We start from the raw sequence: 21856 nt of genomic DNA, 5'->3' as shown, positions 1-21856 counted from the left end.
TGTTCTACTCTTAGGATACAATAGCACCTATGAGAAAATCAAGGTGGTGGCAACACGATGTTGCTTGTACCAAAAGGTTTGACCCCTCTCTTCTAACTCCACATACATACATTATTCCATGATTTATAATTATCCCACCAAATCACTAAATCATACACAATCTATTTTTCTGGGAATTGCTGTGGGCATTTATAATTGCCAACATATTCTTTCCTACTTTTCACAATGGCATAATTAAGTTCCTCTGTCAAGCAACATACACAAAAATGGATAGTGTTATTAAAAATGTGAAAAGTATCACCAATTTGGCTTGAGTATTTCATTTAAATCCCTCAAGTTTTAAAATGAGGCAATCCGAAAGTCAATTCATCTTTATCTGACAGACATCTCCTCAAATTTTATTTTTATTGAAAAATGATTTCCTATTGCAAGTTTTGGCAAGGTATTTATTTGGCTAATCAGGCAGAAAGGGAATTATCCTTCAAAAGATGATTTTCTTTAAAAATTATGCACTCCTGTACAATCTTTCTTTTTATCCAAAAAAGGGTCTCATATTATTTCTATGACCTCATCTCCTGAAATTACATTACAATGTTTATTACAAAGATCTTGTAAAAAACAAATATACAATCTTATGGATATGTTCACGCAAGGTGACAAAACTATATGCAAAAGGGTCTTCACTCTTGCTTTCTTTGTAATACAGAAGTGAAAATAATCTTGTAGTCCATTCAACAGGGGACTAATTCAATAAATTAAAGTATACCCCTAGAATGGATTATGCAGTAATTTATAAAAGAATGAGGTAAATCTATTTAAACACTTACGGAAAGGTATCTACTGATATATAATAAAATGACAAAGAGTCGTAGCACAGTAAGAATATTTTTCTATTTGTATAAAATGAATACACACACAGACACATACACAAACACACTTATTTGTATATTTGTAGAAAGTGTCTGCAAGGACACATACCAAACCATTAACAGTGGTTACCCCTAGAAAATAAGGGGTGGGGTAAGCAGAGAAAGTTGTATTTTATAAATTCTGTATGGTTCAATTTTTTAAAGTAGTATATATTAAATTTACAATAAAAGCATATAAAATGACAGGCCATGGATAGAAAGATACTTATTTTATGTGCACGTTTCTTTTTAAAGTAGTTTTTAGAATTTCTCCCAAAAGTTACTACTATTGTTTTACCTTCAGAGTTGGCACTGACGTATAAATAATACTTTTTATTTTCTCTCTCTTTTAAAGATCTTGATGAAACTTAGTAAAAAATTCACAAATAATCATTTTAAGTTACCAGCAGGGAAAGGCCTAATAGATATGACCCTTTAAGGAGAAAAATGTGTATGTTAATTTAAAAATATCTACTCAATAGAAAAATGAAAAACCTGTGCAACACAGCGCACACTACTTCAAGCATTGGTGAAATAGCCTTCACTGAAAACAGACACCACTTTGTAACAGGAATATTGGAAAATTTTCTAAATAATATAAAAATATGTTCAAAAGATAAGTTATTTAAAGAAAGAAATAAAAATCCCTGAGTAGGCCAAAGATAACAGATACATAACCTAGAAAACAGATTATCCAAGACCAAAGAGTATGTTATTCAGCCAGTTGGTACATATGTATATGGCATATGTGTTCATATGCAGTTATGGGAATATTTCATATATACCATACATATGACATATATACATCACACATATACAGATCAGCTAGGTTTAGAGTTCATCATAGTCACATATTGCCAAACTAATGCCTAAGTTCAGGAAAGATGAATTTACAAAACCTAAGTACTCTTATGACAGGCTAGAAATTCTCCTTCCTTCAGTCTTAACACTAGAACACCTAAAATAGGCACTCAATAAATATCTGTCAAATGGATGGATGGGTGAATGAAAAGATAAGTTTGTGAAACCAGGACATCACTATTTCTTGTATTATATTCTGCTTTAGAAATATGCTATTCTCGAACCATAAATGTCACACACTCCTCTAAGTGGAAATAGACAACTAATCCAGAAACTGTAGTACAGTTATTCTGTGTTATTTGGAAAGAATGAAAGCATGCTGGCTTCTTATTCACGAAAGTAAACTTCACTTTTTATGTCAAACAAAAATAAAATATTCTTACACTCTGGAGCTCAACAAAAACAAACTACTCATGTTAATGCATGTTTTATCATACCATCTATTTCAAATCAGACAAGGTTGCTGACAAATGTACATCTAAGACAGATGACTAATTTTAAGAATCTGGAGACAATTCAAAGCTTTAGGCTTTTTAGGGGTCTTTTTTTTTTTCCTGTTTGCTGATGAACTTTTGTGATGAAAACAAAGGCATATCAGAGTCTAGTTACTTGTCCATTTCTTATTTTTAAAGCTTTCGTAGGTTAGAAAAACTTCCTGAAAATATTTCCTTCACTTTTTTATTTCCTTCTCTAAAAGCAGCTGATATTGGACAAACTCAAGAACATAAAAAGTTTTCAAACTAACTCCTCCATAAGAAGATGCCCCCCAAAATATTACATGTTTGAGCAGTTAAATGTAAGAAAAAATCCTTCAAAACTAGTATTTGTTTTTATGAAAAACCTTGAGAACAAATAAAAACAGAGAGGAGGCGGCAAGAGAGAACAGGGTTAGGATATTAAATGATGTAAGACCTTGACCTAAAGCAGAATTATCTATAATTACAAGTTGGTTAAAAAAATTAGCAGAATAGGATTTTTTTAAAAAAGGCTTAAGCAGTTCTCTACAGCAAATTTGTTTTTGAGATTAAATAATCCCAATGTGAAGGATCTATCTATAGAGTGAAGCATGTATTTCAAAATATAAGATTTTTAAAAAGATTGAACATTTGGATCTTGAGAATTTCCTAAAAGCAGCCAGTTTTGTCAGTTTACAAAGCTTAATACTCCTTGGGGTGACATTGCACAAATTTCTGTGTTTGTGTGACAAAAAGAAAGAGCAAGAAATAGAAAAGTTTAGCATCAAAATAGCCTGTTGTCTACGTTGACTTTAATTTAATACATTGCCAAATTACGTCCACAAAGGAACCATCATCTTTCAACAGGTCTACAAAAATGTGGAAAAATAGTGTAGCAGTATGGAACTGGGTAAGTACAAGGTTGCTGGGCCTAGTTTTAATACATATTTATATACACACACATTCACACCCCTACACATATACACTTCAGTAACTTAGTATTCTTCTCATTAATTTACTTTCATTCATTCCCTTTTGGACATTGAGACTTTTAGCAATTATAACATTGGAAAGATAAAGAAATTATACTGCTGGAGCCACAGATTATAATAGGTGCATTCAGTGAACTCTTATCTTCTGAAAAGTGGCCTTGCTTGTTGGTACAGATAGGACTTCAGCTATTCACACCAAGTCTCACAAGATGGCCTGGAAGGAGGTGTAGAGTTCAAAGACAGTCCAAGCAGTTCTCAGAAGAGCTGTGCTCAGAAGAATTCTGAGGATAACTGGTTCTTAAAGTGTCTTCTTCCAAGAACCACAAAGGTCAGAGTTATGATACAGATGTTTATAGTTTATGAAAGTGACCATTTTTTAAAAGCAGCAGCAATTTGTTTAGGGAAAGGACAGGATACCATGTTGGGAGTGCACCATAGCTAGAGGCATTGTGGCCCACGGAGAATCACTGGGAGATGAGATGGTAGAAGGTTCCTCTCAGTATTTTTCAAGATGTGACTCACAGATGGGTGTACCATTTGGTATCGCTCCTACTCCAACCAGCTTAGCTGGATGAAATCATCCGCGTGCTACCAGTGCATACCTGTCCGTGATCGTTTTCTCTGTTTTTTACAAAGGCAATAGATAGGAAATACAAATAAACCTAGGGATAAAACAATTAAAGTTAGTTAGGATGAGAGGCATTTAGGTTTTCCTATTTTAAAATATCCATGTTTATTTGTTTGCAATCTATGAACATGAAAAGAGGAAGGCATCTACGCTATGAAATGTATTTACTTCTACAATACTTCATTCTTTAATATTTCCCTTTAGCTTTTCTCCCCTTCTAGCACCCTCAGTGATACCAGTTTAATAATAATGATTCCTATCAAAATATCAAAACTTTGGTTTAAATCTCCTTTATTGTCCACAGTCATACCATTTGCACACTATGATACTCATACTTGTTTCAGGCAGTATAGCGTATCACTTAACAATACAGGCTGTGGAGCCAAATGTTGGGTTTGATTGCCAGTTCTACCACTTATGAGGTCCTAGTAAGTCTTAATTTCTTCAACTGTATAATACAGATAATAATATCTATTTCATAATGTCCTAACTCACATTGCAAGAACTTAAATGTCAGATGCTTTATAATTCTGTCCTGCACATTTATTACTTGCTAAACAGAAGTTGACACATGAAAATCATTTTTTTAGCAAAAAAAAAAAAAAAAATCTAATATATGGAACAATGATCAAAGCAGCCTTTATCTATAGCATTTAGCTTAAAATTATTAAAGCAATAGTTCTCAAAGTATGGTCCTTGAACCAGCTGCATGAGTATCACCTGGGAACTTTTTAAAAATAAAAATCAATGGACTTTTCCCATATACTGAGTCAGAAACTGCAGATAGAAACCAGCAATCTGTGTTTTATCCAGCCCTTGAGGATATTCTAAAGCATGTTAGAGTCTGAGAATCACTGCTTTAAAATATGTATTTTAATATACTTGCATAAATAAAACTATGAAAGCAAATCACTGCAAGGTTTTCTATTTGTCAGTGCTCAAGTGTATGTTGGGAATATGTTCCTGTACACACTGATTATCTGTTTGTATCCATGGCATCTTTTATGGGACCAAACGAAACACATAAGGTGCACTAGAACTTCTTTTCCTTGATGCTTTAACCTGAACTCAGAATTAGAAAATTTGGGTTCTATTCCACTTGCCTTTTTCCCTAAGATACTAATTCTATTAACTTTGTATCATAAAAGGGTTAATAATGCTTTATAAGATACATGAATCACAATGTTTATAGACTGAAAAATTCATACTAACATATCCTACAGGAAACATACTCCTCTGATCTTTTAAATGATATGCTGGTACTCTATCTAAAGCAGGCACACAATAGAAATTATGTCCATTTAATAACTGATTCATATTATTACATTTACACTCATATTCTCTCTATGGCCCTCAGATAATTCTAATCTCAGATACATGAAGTGTTTCTTACCGATTACAACCGCTATGGCCCCTAGTGCCAATCCCAAAACCATAATTAGAGGTGCAATGAATAATTTTCCAGCTGGAAAACAAAAGGGAAAATAATTTAAGGCGTCTTAAAACTAACTTACCATATAATTACAGTGATGCTTTTTAAATACCACAGTGTATATTATTTTTTAAGTAGTCTGATTACACTTAAGGCTGTATATATCTAAGAAATATATCAGGATTAGCTATAGAACAGATACACATGTGTAAGTTTAGTAACTTCACCAAAGTCCTGAGCACATGCATCAAACATAAATCACTTATCCTTTCTAACCAAAAACATTCCAAAGCAACTGGCTTACTGTATTCTACAAGACAGTTAATCTTTGTGCTTTTCCTTAAGATCCTTTCCATTTTCAGTGTTCGCAATGCTAAAAGATTAAGAAAGAAGTGGCACATAAGAGTTGGCAGGGGAAGAGTTGGTAGGGGAAAATCTTGTTAGCTCACAACATGGAGAGCTGGTAGGTCCTACAGAGGGCTTCTGTCCAAGCCCACATCTAAAGAAGTGGTTTATTTACATCCTGGGTCCAAAGAAAACTAATAATATGAACGCCTAACAGACTGAACTACAAAGGGGACATTTCAAGATGTTACAGAAAACTACGAATAAATATGCAGTATGTTGAAAGTTACTCAAGTGAATCATTTTAACAAATTGAAAAAGGAAGCACTTATAAAATACAAAGTCAAAAGTGCTGGTAAGGATGTCAAGTGATATCAGCCAGAATTTTCTTTTCTAAATGAATCATTAAGCAGTGATGATAAACTTTAGCCGTAAGTATACATAGCACAGTACAACATCAGAATCCCACTGACTTTGAAAGACACGGGCACAAAAAAGAGGCTAATAAATAACATATTGTTTTTGTATTTTAAACCGTAAGGCATGTGACACAGCTTCAGAGCTGCACAACTCAAATGCCACAAGAGATGAGAGAGAGAAACTTTGCAGTAGACTCACATGGCAGTTTAAGAATGAAACAGCAATATCATTCTATAAATTAAGTAAGTAATTTAGAATAACCAATTACATTAAAAAAAGAAATGTTGGAAGTTTTTTTTTCAACTTCCAACATTGAAGTTGGAAGTTTGTCAAAACATATTAACTTTTTTATTCTTAAGAAATGATCTTTGGAACCAGATGACCAGGTATGTATACAATACTGTTTTAAATATCTAATTTAAAAAGATCGCCATTCAATTAGCAACATGTCTAGACATGGGTTTTATTTATATTTTTTGCCAATGACAGAATCCAAGTAAGTAGTAAGTGCCATTGAACAATTACATTTAGTACACTCTTAAAGTGATGCTTAAGAGTTTAGAATATATAAGCACATATATTTTAAAAGAATGTGTTTTTCTCCTATGGACATAGCTCAGTCTGTTCATTCATATTTCCTTTTAATTATCAGTATATTTTCCTAAGAATAAAACATGACTAAAAAGTAACAGCATTGATTTTCTTTTTCCTCTCAAACATCACAGAATTCAAGGAACCAGATAGGAAATAAGCTTATTCCAATTACGTAATCCACGTTCAAAACATGTTTACATCTACTTTTGAAACGGTCTTAAGGGACTGGGCATACTGTCTCTTATTCCTAGGTTAGTAACATTGTTCTAAAACATCATATTCAATTGCTGAAATAATATTCTATCATATCAATATATCATATTTTATTTAAATATTCCTATACTTTTTTGTTCCTTTTTCCCTGTTTTAAATTATGCTTGCACATAAACCATTTTCAGTCTATCTAGATTTATCATGTTTCAAAATGTACTTCACATTAGTATCAAATTTCTTTGAGAAAGAATTGTACAAAATTTTCAATTCATTAAGCATGAAAGTCCAGTATTAAGTATTAACTTGATAAAACATTCGCTAGTCAATAGTTAGCAGATGTTTTATCAAGTTAATACTTAATACTCAAAGTATCTCATTTTGAGACTGCTGATTTACATTTCTTTGACAGCTAATAACACTGAATATTTTTGAACATATGTATTGGCTATTTGTATTTCTTCAATTCTGGCTCCAGGCTTGTCTCTTTTTTTAACTGGGTATTCGTTTTCAGAGACGGCTTCACTGTTTTTGTTTATATAAATTATTTGCCATCTAGAAATCAATTGAAGACCTATTCTTAAAAATTATATGACTTGATTTAAAAACTCAGAATTTTTGTATGGAGTAATATGAGAATTTAAAATTTATCCTCAGCCACTTTTATTCCCAGTACGCCCACACCTCACTGGGGAGATGCCCCTACCTCAGAGGCTGCTAATCATCCCCAAATCTCTCTTCTCCTTTATAATATATGAGCAGAACCTCTGATCTCTAGCTGATCACGTGGTTACAGGTCACATAGAATGAAGATGATGTTTCTAACCCTTCAGCTGTGAGAGATGAAGGCCCTTTCTCTGCCTCTGGCCAAGGACCACATGAGGCTGTATTCTAAGACTGAGGGAGCAAGTTGTGTTACATCACACAAGGACAGTGGGTGGGAGGGCTTCCCTATACTCCATCTTCTCTCTGAAATGGCAGGGAGTAAGTAACTTTGTAAATTACAACATTACTTTTCCTGCTTTTTGTGGAGATGGGGGAGGGAGGACCACTTCACTTGGAGTTATGGTCCAACAGCAATTAGAGGCAGCTGTGCTTGGGGTGGGGAAAGTATGTGTGGATGAAAGAGTTTATTTTAAAGCCAGCTGCTTCCTACTTTGACAGGTTTAACCTGATGTGATTTTATGTGCACACATGCACGTGTACCCACAAAAGACAGGCCAAAAAGGAGGCTGAGAGGTTGGGTCTTTAAGAGGTGATTAGGTCTTGAGAACAGAGCCCTTGTGACTGGATTAATACCACTATCATAGAATTGTGTTAGTTATCAGCGGAGTGGGTTCCTGACAAAAGGGTAAGTTTGGCTCCCATTTTCTCTGTCTCCTGGGCTTGCTGGTCCTTCTGCCATGCTATGATGCAGCACGAAGGCCCTCACCAGATGCAGCCACTGGATCTTGGACTGCTCATCCTCCAGAACCATGAGCCAAATAAATGTCTTCTCTATTTAAAATAAGGAATGGAAGGAAACACGCTGCCATGACAAAATTAGCGGTGGCACTGAAGTAGAAAATAAAATAGCAATGCAGAAAATACAGTATTTTGTGTTTTCATGTTGCTCTCTGCATATACAGATTTGCAAATAGATTCTATCTCAAAACTTAATTTGCAATTGATTTTCTCACGGTATTAGAGGTTAAGGTTAGATTCCCTAGTTATCCCTCCAATGTCTGTTTAATACATATATATTGGTTATGTAAGGATAACATCCACCATATTTGCAAATTAAGAAGTGGCACACACTGGAAAATCATTAAAAGCAGTCTTGACTATTGAATGTTATTGGCTGTGGAAAATTATGCTCAATTAACCTCAGGAAGAATATTTTTATAGAGATCACATAGATTTTAGAAAATGACGGCATTGGTTTCCATATGTGAAAGTGCATTTGCATGTATATGTTCTATCTTTTACCTCATAGAAATCTATCACTAACATCAGCTTTGTTCTGATCAGGTATCATACGCTTCTAAGGAGGAAAATGGTTCACGACAGTCATGAAGTGACCAAGGGCTAAGGAGAGATATAAAGATTTTCATTAAGTAACTAGGCAAAAGTAGAAGGAACACGGAAATGTGGAAGATGATAAAAAGTGTTGCCTATACATGAGAAACACTGCCAGAAAAGGAATTCTAACAGACATCCACATGATGAAAAAGGGGAAGAAATCTCACATGGTTACATTCCAGATCAGCAGGGAATGGAATACATTCCAGAGGAGTAGAAGAAGAAATATTCGGTCAAAGAACCCTGTATTACCCAAAGGCAGTGGCATTTGGCCAGGGTGATTTGTCTATGGGCAGGTGTCTGTGTTTCTGTTTGCGTATTTGTGTGCCAGTGTGGGAAGTGGTTGTGTATGTGTTGTTGAGGAAGAGGGGGTCAATCCACAAAAGCATTTTCACTTGGATAATTCACTTGGATAATTAAACTTGGGTTTGTATACACTGAGGGCATTTGATATTATTATATTAACTGTTACCTATTAATAATTAAAACAATGGAAAATATATACAACTTACCAATTATATAGATATAATGGAACTCTATTACAGGGCTCTAAAAGGTAGATTTCTTTCCCCTGCCTTCCTAGACTATGCTCCATGCTGTAATGTATTGCATGTCCTCCATGAATGAGTGGAGGATATTGACCTGCTGCTGGATATTGTCCATTACAAAAATATACATGACACGGCCCCTCTTGTTAAGTGGCTTACAACAGGGTTTCAGAAATTTAAGAGGCAAATAACGAGATTTCTATGTGTGATGACTAAATTGCTTTTTCGAACAAAATCTACTTGCTCATATAAGTAGTGTCCTGGTAACAAAATTTAAATTTAAAATTTTAATCTTAAAGGGTGAGAGAATATCCTCCTGTAAATACTGGGCACATGGCAGGTGCTCTGAATTACCATGGCTGCACATTTCCAAGTTCTATTTTCACTACTTAATTCCCAGGGAAGATACCCATAAGCATATCAGACACTCACCACAGACTGACCCTCGCACTAATCTCCTTAAATGAGGTCTCTCTGGGAGGTAGCGATATTTGCATCCAAATATACTGAGGTTTGATGTGTGGTCTCCAAAAAATCGGAGCTGGCGGTATCTCTCACCACATCGGTAACAAAAATTAGTGTTACATTGTGAGCAGGTCATATGGTCACATCCTTCAGTTCGCTGGATGTGGATCTGTATCAGCAAGAGAGGGAAAGAGAAGGAAAGTTAGTCAAGTTTTTAAAAAGTAAAATCACAAATTTTATGAAACAACACGTACCAGTTTCACCAAAATAAGAGTCTCTCATAGCACTCCTGAGGCTGTGAATTTGCTTATAATCATACCCTCCAAGACTATCTTTTTACCAAATACTTTCATGTGTGCAGAGCTTGATAATATTTCAAGTACTCAATCTGTTGACTTGTGTTGACCAATACAAAAGCAAACCCATTCCAAGGAAGACGCATTTATCTTTCCAGACATACACCTAACTCAGTGGTTAGAAGGCAATTTAAAATGCTTTGAAAATATATTTTGTTTTTGCTATGATCAGCAAGAATGAGCCAGCTTGGGGGAATAGGCAGAGATAAAGAGTATTCCTTAAAAGAAAGGATTACATAAAAGTTTTTGTGAATAAATATCAAAAAGCAGAAGTCTCTTTGTTGAAGGAAATGATAGCAGATATAAATGCATTTGCAATATCATTTTAGTTTTCAGCTCTAATATTTGTAAATGTGTTGTCTGTAGAACTGTTTGTACAATGCCATCTGTGCAACTAAGCACCTTCTTCTATTGTTGCAGTCAAGTTACATGTAAACACAGCTTCACTCATCATGTAACAAGGATTTCATTTTTGGGTAGTTCACCATATATACATATATATGTACACCATATATACCATACAGTGCTGGCATGGTATATATACATGTCATGGTATATATACAGTCACCGCCTCAAGCACTGAGACCATGTTATAATCAAGGCTTTACTTTGAGATAAAATTGGAAACTCAACTTAGAATCCTCATGGAAAGATACTGTATATAAATTAGAGCCATCTTTATCTGTGCATACTTCACTGCATGAATAATTATAAAAGACAACATAGATTAACTTAACATTATTTAATCAAAATAAATAATATTTTGGTTACACTGCTGATATGGTATGGCTTTGCGTCCCCACCTAAATCTCACCTTGAATTGTAACAATCCCCACGTGTCAAGGGCAGGGCCAAGTGGAGGGAATTGCATCATGGGGGCAGTTTCCTTTATGCTGCTCTTGTGATAAGGAGTGAGTCTCAGATCTGATAGTTTTATAAGCATCTGGCATTTCCCCTGCTTGCATTCATTCTCTCTCCTGCCGCCCTGTGAAGATGTGCCTTCTGCCATGATTTTAAGTTTCCTGCGGCCTTCGAGTCAATTAAACCTCTCTTTCTTTATAAATTACCCAATCTCAGGTATTTCTTCATAGCAGCATGATAATAGACTAATACAATTGCCCAGCTCTCCTGTTACTAAAATGAGACCTCCTAAAACTAGTCTATTTCACTACCGCAGGGGTGTCCAATCTTTTGACCACACTGGAAGAAGAATTGTCTTGGGCCACACATAAAATACACTAACACTAATGATAGCTGATGAGCTAAAATAAATTGCAAAAAAAATCTCATAATGTTTTAAGAAAGTTTACAAATTTGTGTTGGGCCACATTCAAAGCTGTCCTGGGCAGCAAGGGGCCCGCAGGTTGGACAAGCTTGCACTTGCAGTAGGTACTTGCTCCATTCAAGTCACATCTTTACTCATTCATATGTGAGTTCTCTGCTTACAAATTTTATTTAAAACGCTCTCAATACCATTTTGATTAGTGTAAGCTTCTATTCATTGTGTTGTTTCGGGACTAGAGTGTCAGTGAATATTTTAATGCAATTGGGAATTTTACAATTAACAAGTGTTTCAAATCCTTCAGTAGTTGTTTGACTCTTGTCAGTCAAGCCTTGGCCACAGGCCACAACTTTGCATATTTCCTTTATAACTACATTAAAAAAAACTGGTCAATGATTATGGAGGTGGGATAAAATTATCCAGGAAAAAGAGAAGAGCTCTGTGAAAGGAGAAATGAAAAGGTTGAGAGATAAAAATTTTTCTTTACTTTAAAATAAAACCTTGTTGTACAGCTTTTAGGAATAAAAATTTTTTGAAGCTCCTAACTCCAAATTATGCGCAGTATTTCAGTTTTAGGGACTAAATAACTAAAATATAAAACTGCAATTTAAAGGAACAATATGAATTTCAAAAGAACTCATGAGGCTGCTTGTAAACTAGTAATGGCCGTTAATCATAAAAATTTCACTTAAATGATAACACCTCTCTCTCCCCCTTCCTCCCACCTCTATCTATCTATCTATCTATCTATCTATCTATCTATCTATCTATCTATCTATCTATCTATCTTCTGTCTACCTACCTACCTAACTGGAAGTTTCTTAGTGACTGTGACCATTCTGAAGAAGTAATAATTAAGTGGAACACAGCATATCACAGGCGGGCGCTTCATACATGGGGAAATGAAGTGATCAAGGAAAAAAAGTTTGCCAATTGGCTGGTAGGACTCTATGTACTCAAAATCGTTAGGTGAAATGGGAGATGAAATGTTCATTCCTTTCCAGTGGCTGGCTGACACCTGACAGGTAAGCTTCAGCCTTACAGGGAGGTTGGAAAGAACATGAGCTTTGACTTCACAAAGCCCTGTGTTTGAATTCTAGCTCCACTAGCTGTTTAAAAAGAAGTTACTTTACCTCTCCCAAGCGTCAAGTTAGAAAATATTCCTTACCAAGCAGTGTAAAATGTGATAACCTATGCACAGTGCCAAACTCGTTTTGGCCCATATAGAGTCAGGTCAATATAAGTTGTTTCCCATCTACGCATTCCCATTTACCCACTTAAAATGCCAGAAATCAAATACCTGGGCATTTTAGCTGCAAGTTCCTGGATTGCCAGGCAGTCCCCTTTCTTACTGCTTCATATGGGCAATTCTTAGGCTGACGCTGGACCAGAGAGTGCTTTCCTAGATAGGCAAGGGTGCGGTCAAGGGCATATAAGCACCTAAGGTCAAGGGTTACCAACAAATCATGATTTGGGCAAGAAAAGCAAAATCATGTTTCTTGCTATGGGTTGCCTCATCCTTTTTTAGTCATGGTGATTTTTTTTCCTTTTACAGGACAGACCAGTAGCAGTGGATCCACGTTTTGCGAGGCCTGTAGATTGTTAAATTTGAGAAGCCTTCTTTAAGCAAAATAATGCAACTTACAAATATCAATTAGATACAAAGCCTAAGAAGGGGCCTGTGCAGGTGAAGGTCTTTGAAACTTAAGTCCTTTGCTTTCTGTAAGTCAGTCCGTAGTCCAGCACTTACCCTCTGTTGTTCATGTTTATCAATGGTTACTATAGCCACATCCATTTAGCACAGTAAATGGCATTAGGAATACCACAGGCCAACAGCTCTACAGGGCCTCTGAATCATTTCTGATCCTTATTTAAATCACATGAGCACCAGGACATGTTTGAAGACAACTGCTGAAAACCCGAAGCATCGTACATTCAACTTTTTGACTATATATTGTGTTTGATCTTAAAGTGGAGATAATACGACTTAACAAATTTCCTGATTTGACACTGATAGCAGTGTTGTGGGTGATCTACCAAGGAAAGAGCGCTGATTTTTGCTTACAGCCTATTATGTGCCAAGCATTGTACACAGATTAGCACTTTGAAGCCTTACAACGGCACCATGAGATTGGCATTCTTTTTCATAACCAGAGCTCAGAAAAGTAATCTGCCTGAGCGATAATCCTTGTGAGTGAGAAAGGATTTTGAATTCATGTCTGTTTCTCTATTATGCTAAGTAGTCTCTTATTATGAACTTAACAGGTAACACCAGAATATCAATCATATTATTTGCCAACCAGTCAGACAAACATGTCAGCTCTCCCTCCACAAGGTGTAGCTGTGTCTTCTTGTTTTTGCCATTCTATGCCCTTCTTCCTTCAAATGGCATCACTTTTCCTGACAGAAAAACTTGTTCTAATAAGTTTTGCCTCATATTTCACATATAATTTTCAGTGTAATTTTGTATCTGTTTGTCATATTGCTTCCTTGGGTTCTAAAATCTTTATGTGGCCTACTTATTATTTCATTTAAATAATTAAGATTGCAATTTCTAGCCTTTCTCTTTTAACAGTCTTTCCTTATTAGCAGTATTATATTCCAAACACAGCAGACAACTAAAATACTGTTGATCAAATAATATTTCTGTACAGGAAGTGGTAAAATTGTAAGCTCTATAGTAACCTTGTACATTTTGGGATTATATGGCTCTATAGATTAATTTGAGTATTTTATACACATAATCATGGAAAAAATTGTTTCATCATTTACCAACTTTCAAGTACACAGTGCTGCCTTTAATATTATTATGAATATATCTTGATTATATATGAATATTTTATTATTTGACACTAACAGAGAAATAAACTAACAAAATGCAAGTTAATCTGCAACAGGAGACATTATTTTTCACATTTGTTAAGCAAGCTGTAATTCTGAACTCATACCACCAGGGGATAATACATTTCTTATGCTAATGAATTCCGCAAGTACACCTTTATCAGTCTCACTTTGTAACAGTGTCAGCTTTGTTTTTAAAACATAAAGTCTTAAAACATAGGTTTAAATTATATTTACAGAAAGTTCATTTTGTTCTCAATGAAGCTGTTTTTAATTTTTATTATAGCTCCCAAAATACTCATCAGTTTAGCTCTGCTAAAAAATAAACTAATTGCTCAAGTGGCTAAAATTTAGTATCAAAATTCTCTTTTTACTTAAAAGATGGAGAAAGACTAGGTAATCCTAATCCATTAGATAAAACTGACCACTCATAAACCACGAATGACATTTGATTTGTTAGTACTCATAGTTTCTTCTATCTATAACAAAGAAGGATGACTGACATTTAAGGAACTGAATATTTAGGCATTAAGCATTACTTATATCTTTCTATACTTAAGGTGATAAGATGAAATGTTCAGAATAAGCTAGATATTCCCTTTTAAGAGTTGGATATTAAGTCTACATTGTAGTAGATGGAAATGACACAAGGAGCCATTTTTGTCCCTAGGATATTCTTCAGAGAATAGATTAAAACCTGTAATAAGAGATTAATCTATATATACACATACTGGCAGATGCTCCAAGCTGAAAATATCATTGGTTGAAAACGGGCAATTTGTAGACATGAGATGTGAAAACACAAAACATAACATCCAAAAAATGCTGGCAACCCAGTCCACTGTGGGTATCAGTTGTTCACTCTCATGATGGTGTGCGTGACTGCCAGCTGCAGCTCGCTGCCACTGCCCAGCTTACTGTGAGCCTGGGAAAAGATCAAAATTCAAAATTCAAAGTACGGTTTCTACCAAATGCATGTTACTTTCACATCACGGAAAAGTTGAAAAATGATAAGAAAAGTCGAAACCATGTCAGACCATCCTAACTTGGGAACCATCCGCATGAAGAAAACAGTATCTGTCCTCCTCAAGTGGTTTACATTTAGTTCAATAAAATGCCCACAAAGTATCTAAAAAAATAGAACTGGAACGTGGCCTTTTATTTTCAAACAAGGTTCTACCTAATCATAAGGTAGAAGAATAACAATAAATGAGCTGCTAAACCTACAATGTTTTATGACTAAGTCAGTATACATCTGTATTTGTCTCCAGTTTCACCAAGAAATGAAGGCTTACTTTATTGTTTAAGCAGCATTTGATAACTAAATTGACTGTTAGGTATTACTGTTCCCAACAAATATTTTACTCTAGATAAAATCCTAACCTCTAATTTATTTTTAAAAGTATTTTTATATACATATTTCCTGCAATGACTTTTGATACCTGGAAGAATTAATTAGAAACAAAAGTTACAAGGAAAGCTTTAAAAAAAATTTCCTGAAACTCAAACAAATCCCATAAAAAAGTGGACAAAGGACATGAACAGACATTTCTCAAAAGAAGATATACAAACAGTCAACAAACATATGAAAAAATGCTAGCATCACTAATTATCAGGGAAATGCAAATTAAAAACACAACGAGATACCACCTTACTCCTACAAGAATGGCCATAATTAAAAAGTCAAAAAACAATAGATGTTGACGTGAATGTGGTGAAAAGAAAACACTTTTATGTTTGTGGAACTGCAAGTTAGTACAATCACTATGGAAAACAGATTCCTTGAAGAACTAAAAGTAAAACTACCATTTGATCCAGCAATCCCACTGCTGAGTATCTATTCAAGAGAACAGAAGTCATTATATGAAGAATACATGAGCACGCACATGTTTATAGCAGCACAATTCACAGCTGCAAAGACGTGGAACCAACCTAAGTACCCATCAACCAATGAGTGGATAAAGAAAACATGCTATACAGACACCATGGAATACTACTCAGGAGCATAAAAGAAATGAAATAATGTCTTTTGCAGAAACTTGGATGGAGCTGGAGGCCATTACTCTAAGTGAAGTAACTCAGAAATGGAAAACCAAATATCGTATGGTCTCAGTGATAAGTGGGAGCTAAGTTATGGGGATGCAAAGGTATAAAGATGATCTCATGAAGTCTGGGGACTTGGAGTAGGGGGTAAGAGTGGGAAAGGGATGAGGGATAAAAGACTACGTACTGGGTACAGTGTACACTGCTCGGATAATGGGTGCACTATAATCTCAGAAATCACCACTCAAGAATTTACCCATGTAACCAAAAACCAACTGTACCCCAAAAACTATTGAAATAAAAAAATCCCCTGAGATTTCACACAAGTCAGAATGGGTATTATTAAAAAGTCAAAAAACAGATGCTGATGAGGCTGCAGAGAAAAGGGAATGCTTATACACTATTGCTGGGAATGTGGATTAGTTCAGTCACTGTGGAAAGCAGTTTGGAGATTTCTCAAAGAACTTAGAACTACAGTTGGACCCAGGAGTCCTATCACTGGGTATATACCCAAAAGAAAATCATTTATGAAAAAGATGTACTTGCATGTTCATTGCAGCACTATTTACAATAGCAAACAAGCTGAATCAACCTAGGTGCCCATCAACAGTGGATCGGATAAAGAAAATGTGGTATATATAGACCATGGAATACTACTGAGCCATAAAAAAGAATGAAATCACATCCTCTGCAGCAATATGAATGCCGCTAAATTCAAGCAAGTAAAATGAATCCTCAACTGCCATGTCAGGGAGTCAATAGACAATTTCAAGGACTAGGTGTAAAAGACTACTATTTAGAGGTAATTATCAGATGTAAAACTCCAAATGAACAAGAAGCAGTTGCTTCTATCATAGGGAACTATGTTGCAAAAATAAATAAGATGCTGATTTCAATATTATTTGGTGTCTCCTGCTATAATGTTAGCTTTTTAAGGCCAACATTCTGATAGCATTTTGTCTCCAATGTACTGAGGGTTTTTTTTGTGTTATAGAAAATTTCATATGTTTCAAGTTATGTCTTATCATTAATTTATAATGACAAGAATTCATTAAAGTGCAGTATAGTGTCCAAATCTCATTCCTCAGGGTAGAGCCGCACAATAAATGAGCCTAGTTTTCTTCCTTCTTCTTTACCACACTACTTCCCTTGATTCCACTGCGCCATGTTCTCAGAAATCTTCAGATGCCAGTTTTCCCCTCCTTCAGCTTCATCTTCCCCTCTCCTCTCTGTGATTATATATCCCATCCTACTAAATCCTTCCTTGAGTTCCACCTGATCCTCTACCCAATGATTACCCTTACCTTTTCATATTTAACACATTTTTCCAAAGAATACTCTACTCACTGTTCTTACTTGCATGTCAATTCCACCTAAGCTGACTGCAATCCCATGTTGCTGAAACATCTAGCTGTCTTTCATTCATTTATTCATTCAACAAATAGTTTGTTCATTGGTAAAATCTGACAGGGCTCCTGCCTTTAAGGAGCTTATAGGTGTAGACAGATAGTAATTGATTGTACTAACAAATATATATTCATAAACTATGCCAAATGCTGTGAAGGAAAAGTAGAAAGTATGAAGACAGTACTCAATAGACGAGCTTGATCTGGTGTAAGGGTCAAAGGAGGTTTCTCTAATAAAATGACATTTGATCTAAGAAATGAAGGACAAGTAGCAGTTCACCAGTTAAAGGGACTTAAAGGTAGGGAGAGAATTCTAAATACAGCATATTTATGGCATTGTATCTACTAACTGAGAAGCACCCTGCACTAGCCCTGTTGCAGCATTCCTCACTCTACATTTTAAAACTCTTTAATTATCTGTATCCCTCCATTCAGACTCTCTACTTTCCCAGTCTATAAAATCTACAGGGGCCCAGATCATGTACTTCTTTTTCATTACCTCATTAAAGGGTCTTGCACAGTACCAACACACAACATGTTCTTGATAAATACTTTTTAAAAAAACACATGAATATTATACATGATCCCCTATCTGCCAAATATAATGAACATGTTTTAAATTTTTATCTTATTGTAGCTCTGTGTCATTTAATCAGTCGCTCAGTACCTCCTTCCTGACCTTTGATGTACTCTTGCTTCAGTGACATCTTTTTTCCAGTTTCTCCTCTCCTCTCGGAGGTTTCTGTTCCTTCACCCAGCCCTTAATTCCATCCATGACTCACCACACTGCATTTGCTCCTTGGGTGATCACTTCCACATTCAAATGGTTTCAACTTTATTCCAACAAAGGTGGATCTTTATTTCTACTGACCTGGCTCCTGAGCTTCTAACTCACATAGCAACTGTTTGCTACTCAGATACACCTATATCCCTTACAGCCATTTCAAAGTCAAGTGAACAAAACCAAACTCATCATCATTTCATGATTCACCACTGCAACAGAAAATAAATAAATCTAACTTTGTCTCCATTATTTTATTTTAGTTTATGGTATCACCATCCATTTAGATACCCATACTAAATATTCCGTGGTTATCCTGTTTTTACTTCCCACATTCAACTTTCCATAAAGGTCAGATAGTTTTAGCCCCACAATATTTATCTAATTCTTTTCTCCTCCAGCCCTTTGACAACTAGCCTAGTTCATATTGTCATTACTTCCTTTTACACGTCTACAGCTACCACCATAAAATAAATAAGCAGCCAACCTAAAATATAAATCTGATACCATTACTCTCCTGCTTTTATTTTTCAATGGCCCCTATAGTCTGGAGGATACAACCCAACTATCTTAATGTTGTTTGCAAAGTCCCAGCTCTTGGTAGCTTCTCCAGCCCCACCTGTCACCACTTCCTTCCATAAACCATATGCTAAGTTAACCACAAAGTGCCTATGGCTCCCATAGACATCAAACACTTCCTGGCTCTGTGCCTTTGCAGTTTTAATTGTAATCTCCCTCTTCAGGATACCTTTCAACATGTCATAATCCATCCAACAATCCTCCACAACCTAGCTCCCTCGGATTCCTCAAGATGGTGTTAAGTCCTTTCGCTATAAACCCTCGTATAATACTCTCTGCAACATTCCACTTAAGTGTAATAGTGTTTATCACTGTCAGTCTAAGGACTATGTCTCCCCTTCTGCAAGTTCCATGAGAAAAAGAACCGCATCCTACAGTGCACACAACAAATTCTCATTAAAAGTCCTTATAACGTAGAATGAAAAAGTATATTCATTTATTTATTCAGCCATTATCTATTATTTAGTGTTATCCAAAGCCTGGTAGCAGCTCTAAATACTAGAGGTAACTCAGAGAATAAAATAGATCAAGTATCTGTTCTCATGGCTGCAAAATATGTTCATTATTTTATGTAGTGATAAGTAATATAATACTATGGAGAAAAAATAAGGCATACGGGAGGGGATAGTACCTACTGAGGTAGGGGAGAGTGGTTTGAAATTATAGATAAAGTGACCAAGGGAAGTTTTACTGAGAAGCTGAATTTTCCTCAAAAACATGTAAGAAGTGAGAGAGCTGGCCATGCACACATCTGTGGCAAGAACATTCCAGACAGAGGGACAAGGCAAGTCTGAGACCCTGAGAAGGGAGAATACCTGCTGTTTTGAAGCACAGCCAGCAGTGAAATTTGACAGTAGCGGGGTGAAGGAAGGAAAGATGAGGCTAGAGGAGTCACAGAGTGGGGACATGTCCAGAGGGTGACAGGTTCTATGGTCGTCATAGGACTAACTTTGTTCTGTGTGAGATAGGAACCACAGACAATTTTGAGCAGTGATGTAATCTGCGTTATGTTTAACAGCATCATTCTAGCTGCTAGATTAAGAATGTAGTGAAGAATGAGAAACCAGTTAGGAGGTTATCATACAAATCCTGGAGAGAGAAAGGTGATGATGGCTTGCCTCAGGTTAGTGATAGTGGGGGTGCTGCGATGTGGTCAGATTCTAAACACATTTTGGTGGCACAATCTACAAAATGTAATGACTCATGGGACGTGAGAAATGAAAGAAGCAGAGTCTGGATAACCTGAAGTTCTTGGCCTGAGCAGCTGGAAGACTGGAGTGGCCATTTACTAAGACGGAGAAGCTATGAGAAGAACCGTATTGCAGAGAAGAGAACATACTGTATTGGAGAAGTCTATTAGATCTGGTTGAAGATGGTGAGTAGCTATTTGGATGTATAGCTTTTCTCACAGTTCCCCAAAACTTTATGATCTGCCTACCGACTGAGCCAACAGCAAAATGTGTGCTCTGTTTTTAATTCTATGGGTAGTTTGCTGTGGAAAGAGAAAGCAACTCTTAGAACCTGAAAGGAAATGAAAATGGAAACTAATGAATTACATAAGAAAGCTTTAGATCCTTTAGCAGAAATGTCTCCATCAGCACCCACATGGAAAATGGACAGCCTTTTACTCAACTTCCTGTCTACCCAGATCACTGGAATTCATCCTTTGCAGAAGCCCTCATCATCTATAACAGAGCCCTTAACAGGCGCTCTCATGCCCCAGGAGACGCTTCAGAATTTAGTTGTTGTTGTTGGCATGTCTAGTTGTCACAAAGATGGTGGGGCTGGCATTTATGGATGTCCTGCAATGCTTAGCATATCCTGCACAATACACCACTGAGCTTTTTTCGTGTAATTTTTAAATGCATCCGACATTCATATTGGTAAAATTCTGTTTGAAATATCTTGAATTAAAACCAAACTCTATTTTACATAGAAACACAAAATAACATTTGCATGGTTTTAATATACAATGAATTTTTCAGTTCTATAACTACTGTGTAAATTGATGAGACTGGTTATATTTAGAACCTAATTCTACTTTATATAAGCCCAAAACATGTTTGCATGGTTTTAATGTACACTACATTTTCTAGTACCCTAACTATATATATACACACACACACACGTACATACACACACATAAATACATGTATGTATATACATACAACTATAGATGACATGCAATATATATATATATAAATAATAAATACACACATACTTATTTTGTCCTCATTTAAAAATATTAAATATAAAGGATAGGCATTGATAACGTTCAAATTTCACTTCAAGATTTCTTAAATCTAAATGCATGCACAAATTTGACCGCTTCATTATTTCTTCATTTCTTCTTTTATTTCTTCATTTTTGGGTACCATAAACTGTCATGGTATCTGAGTATTTACATGTTAAAATATGCATTATTTCATTATTTCATTATAATATTTTCACATTTCTATTTTATAACTAAGACAACATATTGATTTTTAAAATAAAATATTATAAGTAGTCACATTATATTTAATCTCAGGACAGTAAGCAAGTACTAACATTATTTGTCATAAAATCAGGGATTGGATACAATGCAGTTAATATCCTAGAAAGTATGTGCCATCAAACAATCATGCTTCTAACAACTAAGGTCTAGAG

At 35.5% G+C, this 21856-nt stretch overlaps 1 protein-coding gene across 2 annotated transcripts in view; it reads right to left on the bottom strand.

Annotated features, from left to right (window-relative positions):
- Nucleotides 1–870: 870 nt before the first annotated feature.
- RNF217 (ring finger protein 217) overlaps nt 871–21856 on the bottom strand; it is a 128917-nt gene continuing 107931 nt past the window's right edge. For both annotated transcript variants that reach the window (XR_003119211.1, XM_025384508.1), the window contains 3 exons: nt 9887–10088; nt 5238–5309; nt 871–3878 (listed from right to left, as the gene is read on the bottom strand). Coding sequence is in view for 1 of the 2 variants with exons in the window: in XM_025384508.1 (XP_025240293.1) it covers nt 3805–3878; nt 5238–5309; nt 9887–10088 (348 nt within the window). In the remaining variant the exon portion in view is untranslated. The remainder of the gene's footprint in view (nt 3879–5237; nt 5310–9886; nt 10089–21856) is intronic.

Source organism: Theropithecus gelada, chromosome 4 (genome assembly GCF_003255815.1).
Source record: "Theropithecus gelada isolate Dixy chromosome 4, Tgel_1.0, whole genome shotgun sequence".
Lineage (NCBI taxonomy): Eukaryota > Metazoa > Chordata > Mammalia > Primates > Cercopithecidae > Theropithecus > Theropithecus gelada.
This window is presented reverse-complemented; position numbering and strand designations above follow the sequence as displayed.